Source organism: Myotis brandtii, unplaced genomic scaffold (genome assembly GCF_000412655.1).
Source record: "Myotis brandtii unplaced genomic scaffold, ASM41265v1 scaffold1774, whole genome shotgun sequence".
In the NCBI taxonomy this organism is placed as follows: domain Eukaryota; kingdom Metazoa; phylum Chordata; class Mammalia; order Chiroptera; family Vespertilionidae; genus Myotis; species Myotis brandtii.
In genome coordinates this window covers 215,398-220,390 of record NW_005356575.1, presented here as the reverse complement: position 1 = coordinate 220,390, position 4,993 = coordinate 215,398, and the positions used below count along the sequence as shown (strand labels likewise).

Here is a 4,993-nt window from a genome sequence, read left to right as displayed (position 1 = left end):
TCATCTCTTCCCATCTCTGTATGACGTCATAACTTAACATTGGCCATCGTGGGAGAATTTACACCACAGAAATTGGCAGTTACTGCAAATCAGGGCCTTTTTTTTTTTTTTTTTTTTGCTTTTTTGAGAGCCAGTTAAACGTTTATCAGAACAACATGAGTTCTGATGGTTCAATCTCCAAAACATACTCTTTCTTCCCATTCCATTGTCACCCTGCACCCTTCACCTGGACCACTATGGTTGCCCCCTCACGGTCTCTCTGCTCCTACTTTTGCCCACAGTCTGCCCCCCACTTGGCAGCCAGAGGGCTCCACGGAAATCTGAACCTGTCCTTCCTCTGCTCACCACCCTCCCATGGCTACCGCCTCCCTCAGACTCAAAGCCGAAGTCCTTTTTTTTTTTTTTTTTGGTATAGCAAAGATGGAGATTTATTAAAGAACAAGTACAGACTCCCATGTAGGGAGGGGGAGGAGTCCCACAGAACAGACTCCCAAGTAGAGAAGGGGAAAAGGGTCCCCCGAAGTCCTCTTGACAGCCCATAAGGCTCTGCCCAACCTGACCCCCATCCCCCTCTGACCTCATCTCCTCACCCTCTCGCTCCAGCCACAATGGTTTCCTTGCTCTTCCTCCCACCTCAGGGCCTTTGCACTTGCTGTGCTACCTGCTGGCACTCTTCCCAAGGTCGGCTCCTCCTCATCGGTCAGGTCTCAACTCCTCTTCACAGGACAGCCTCCCCCCAACACACCCGGCCGTTCCCTGCCACGCCCCTTGTTTCTTGGCTTGCATTTTGGAATTACCTTGTTCTTTTCTGGGTTTCTGTGTTTACACCCTCTCATCTCCCCACCAGCCTGGCAGCTCTGACAACAGTGACTTTGTCTTGTTCATCTTGGGAGCCCCAGCTCCACACACAGGACCAGCCCGGCCATAGACACTTGCTGGGTGACTGGGTGCCTTTCAGGACCTGGCGCAGCCGGGTGTCCGCATGGATCTGCTCAGGGTCCCTCAACACTCCCACCAGGAGGATGCGGCCCTGTCCCTCGCCCGGCACCCAGGGTTTACCAAGCAGCTTGCACGTTTAGAACATGGGGGTTCCGGGGGCCCAGAGATCTGCCCCTGGGGGAGCCGGTGACCCCGGCAGGGGGCGGGGCGGGCTCACCTTCCACGGAGAGCTTCTCCACAGCCCGGCGCTCGCCGCGGGAGCAGTGGGGGGGCAGCGTGTAGCCCTTGATGCTGCGGCCCGTGCGCACGCGGCTGCTGAGCACGTAGTTGGGGTCCAGGTCGTCTCCACCCTGGAGGGCACGTGGGGTGTCAGGGCCTCCAGTGCCCCCAAACCCTCCCGTTCCCCGGGCTTCTCTGCTGCTTCCTTAGACGCCTCCTTCCCCATGGCCTCTCTCCCCACCCCTCGCCCGGGCTCTGACTCTCTGTCTCTGTCTCTCTGTCTCTCCCATTTGTCTCTCCATCTCTGTCTCTCCCGTCTATCTCTCCATCTCTGTCTCTCCACCTGTCTCTCCATCTCTGTCTCTCCCGTCTGTCTCTCTGTCTCTGTCTCTCCATCTCTCCATCTGTCTCTCCCGTGTGTCTGTCCCTGTCTGTTCTCCATACCGCTCTTCCCTTGCTTCTGTTTCTCTTCATCTCTCTCCCTGTCTCTCCCCCGTCTCTGACTCTGTCCATCCTCTCTCTCCGTTTCTCCCTTTCTACAGGTCTGTTTTGTGCCTGGCTCCTCTCTCTCTCTCTCTCTCTCTCTCTGCCCCCCTCCCTCCTGTCCCTCTGTCTCCTGTCTGTCTTCCTCTGTCCCTCTCCCTGTGTTTCTCTCCATCTGTTGATCGCTGTGTCTCTGCGTCTCTCTGAGTGCCCTCCCGCCTGCGTCTCCCCTGGCTCTTCTCTCTGCACTCTGTCCTCCCCTCTCCTCCCCTTTCCCCCCTCGGGGCAGCCCACCTTGAGGTTCTCATGGTTGAGGTCGGTCTTGTGCTTGTCGGTGGGCTTGTAGCCCCCGTGCCGGTCCTGGATGATGGGGTCGAAGAGGTCCTTGAACACCACGTAGGACTCCTCATCGCCGGCCACACAGCCCACGGTCATGATGAAGGGGTGACCTGGGGGTCGGGTGAGGTGAGGGGGGCTCGTCCCCAGCAGCCTGGGCTTCTGGGTGTGGTGTAGACTGCGTGTGCGGGCGTGTGTGTGTGTGTGTGTGTGTGTGTGTGTGTGTGAGTGTGAAGAGGTCACATCTGGAGGGGAGGCTGGGAGAGGTGAGGGGGCGTGTGGGTGAGGATGCTGGGACAGGGCAAAGGAGAGGGACGAGCCCCAGGGGACCAGGCACAAGGGACTAAAAATATCACCACCCCGAGTCCCCAGGCCAGGGAACCTCCCCCTAGCACAGTGGTTCTCAACCTTCCTAATGCCGCGACCCTTTAATACAGTTCCTCATGTTGTGGTGACCCCCAATTTCATTGTTACAAATTGAACATAATTAAAGCATAGTGATTAATCACAAAAACAATATGTAATTATATATGTGTTTTCCGATGGTCTTAGGCGACCCCTGTGAAAGGGTCGTTCGACCCCCAAAGGGGTCGCAACCCACAGGTTGAGAACCGCTGCCCTAGAATGTTCCAGAACCTTAGACCATCAGCTTCCACACATAAGAGACTGGCAAGGCCCTCTGACTTCTTGGGGGAAACACAGGACTTCCTCCTGCACCCCAGGACGAGCTGGGGGCGGAGGCTGGGACCTGCGCTCCTGCCACCTGGTCCCCTCGCCTGGCCGGTGTCCTTGGAGGAGGGACCACAGCACCAGTGCGCCCGCCAGATGCCAGATGCTGGCGCCCACTGTGCCCGGGCCGCTCTAGCATGTAGGGGCCCAGGAGGGTGAAGGGCTTTCCGGGAATCTCGCAGGAAACTCCTGTGCATTTAGCGAGTGGCTTGCTGTGGGCCAGGTCCTGTCCCAAGCCCTTCCCGCACACGGACTCGTTTGTTTCTCACAACAGCCCCGTGCGTATATGGTCCCCACTTTACAGATGGGAACACTGAGGCCGGAAGGTAGGATGGAGCCCGGCAGGCAGCCTCCCCGGCCCCGCCCCTCGGGTCCCCGCGCTGCTGACCTGGGTTGTCCACACCCGTCTGGATGACATCGTCCAGAGTGAAGCCAGAAGGAGTCTCCTTGTCTCGCAGCTTCTTGTAGAGGTCAGGGGTCAGCACCTTGGCCATGTGGTTGTTGTGCTTGCTGAGGTCCGGGTACTCCTCCTCCGGCTTGTAGTTCAGCTTGTACTTGTTGTGGGTGTTCCCGAACGGCATGGCGGCGGCGTGGGGGGCCTGGTGGGAAGAGAGGAGGGGAGGTTACCGCCTCCAGCAGAGATCGGCCAGGGAACACACAGCAGGCGCTGCGGCCAGGCCTGACTCCCGTGCTGAGTGACCTGCGGCAAGCAGGGCCCCTCTCTGAGCCGCTGCGTTTTGACAGGATGTATTTTGACTAATAACCTTTCGAGAGACTCAGTTTCTCCAGGAGGGGGGACCCTCAGGCTGGAGTGGTCACTGTGGCCTGGATAAGAACGTAGGTCCTAGAATCAGGCAGCCTGGGTTTCAGTTCCAGCTCTGCCACTTACACGCTGTGTGACCTTGTGCAAGTTGCTTAACCTCTCTGTGCCTCAAATCACTCATCTGTAAAATAGGGGTCAGAATAGCGCTCACCTCATGGGGAAGTTGGGAGGATTAAAGGAGTTAATGTGTGTAAAGCACTTGGAATGGTGCCTGCACACAGTCAGCCTTTATTTTGCGCAGCTGCTGTTGTTGTTGTAAAGGTCTGTGTGAGGAGCTGGCAAAAAGGTGGAGGTGCTGCTGGGAATGAGTGTGAGCAGAGAAGGGACACTCTCTGAAGCTTCTTGGATATGATTCCAGGGGCTCAGTCAAGGGGTGAGGGGCAGGGAGGGAAGGAGGGCTGGGTGGCTGCCCCCCCCCTCCCCCGCCTGGCTATTGCTGACAAGTCTCCTGCAGGGCTCAGTTGGGAAGAAAAGCTCAGCCTCTGGGGCCGGCAGAACTGGGTTCAAATCCCACCTCTGCCATTTCCCTGCTGTGTGACCCCAGGCCAGTTGCTCAGCCTCTCTGAGCCTCTGTCACCTGTGCACTGAGCCTTCCCCAGGGGCTTTCCAGGAGGATTCTTTGAGCTCAGGCATGTGGCCGGCTGAGCACAGGCCCTGGCGTCGAATTGTACCTACAGGAATGGCTGCTATTATTGTTATTATTACTTTCGTTCACAAGACCCAGAGAGGAAGGACCCTTCAGCAGTGGTGGCAGGCATGGGGTGCTCACTCCCAGTTCCAGGGATGGGAAGCAGACAGGACGGTGGGAAGACTGGGACCAGGGTAAGCCGAAGGCTGAGACATCAGGCTGGGGGTGGGGGTGGGGGGACCCATGAAAGACCTTAGGAGCTGCTGTCCAGGGTTGGAAATTATTTTTAGAGTCTGGCAGACTCCTCTTCCCCCCCGCCCCCCAGCTGCCACCTCCTCCCCCTGCTCTCCCCACATTCCAGGGGCTCGGCTTGCACCAAGTCAGCAGGCTGGAGACAGGTGGGCCAGGGTGGCCGGGAGGACACGCATCCAGGCCTCAGGGCTCAAGGGCTTCCAGCCCAGAAACCCCCCTTCAGAGGGTGTACCCACCCCCATCCCTGCTAGGGACCTGCCAGGGGAAGGCGCTGAGCAAGGCGGGTGAGCCCGAGAGACAGAGCAAAAATAGCCCAGAGCCACACACACACACACACACACACACACACACCACCACCACCACCACCATAAACAGTCCCTCTCGCACACCCCAAGCTCAGCGACACACCCAGGGTACAGGCCCCCTGAGCAGGAGCCACAGAAAGGCAGACACGTTGCACTGTTGTGAGTCCAACAGGGACCCACATGGTCACACATGCAAAGACCCTGACAGGTGACGCCCAGACCCTCCCACCGCGTGTGGCGCCCAGTTCTGGTGACCAACCATCGGAGCACAGCCCAGGC

At 58.3% G+C, this 4,993-nt stretch overlaps 1 protein-coding gene across 1 annotated transcript in view; it reads right to left on the bottom strand.

Annotated features, from left to right (window-relative positions):
* CKM (creatine kinase, muscle) overlaps positions 1-4,993 on the bottom strand; it is a 10,881-nt gene that overhangs the window by 5,553 nt on the left and 335 nt on the right. The window contains exons 2-4 of the mRNA XM_005863379.2: positions 3,095-3,305; positions 1,936-2,090; positions 1,157-1,289 (exon numbers count right to left, since the gene is read on the bottom strand). Of these exons, the coding sequence (XP_005863441.1) occupies positions 1,157-1,289; positions 1,936-2,090; positions 3,095-3,287 (481 nt within the window). The 5' untranslated portion in view covers positions 3,288-3,305. The remainder of the gene's footprint in view (positions 1-1,156; positions 1,290-1,935; positions 2,091-3,094; positions 3,306-4,993) is intronic.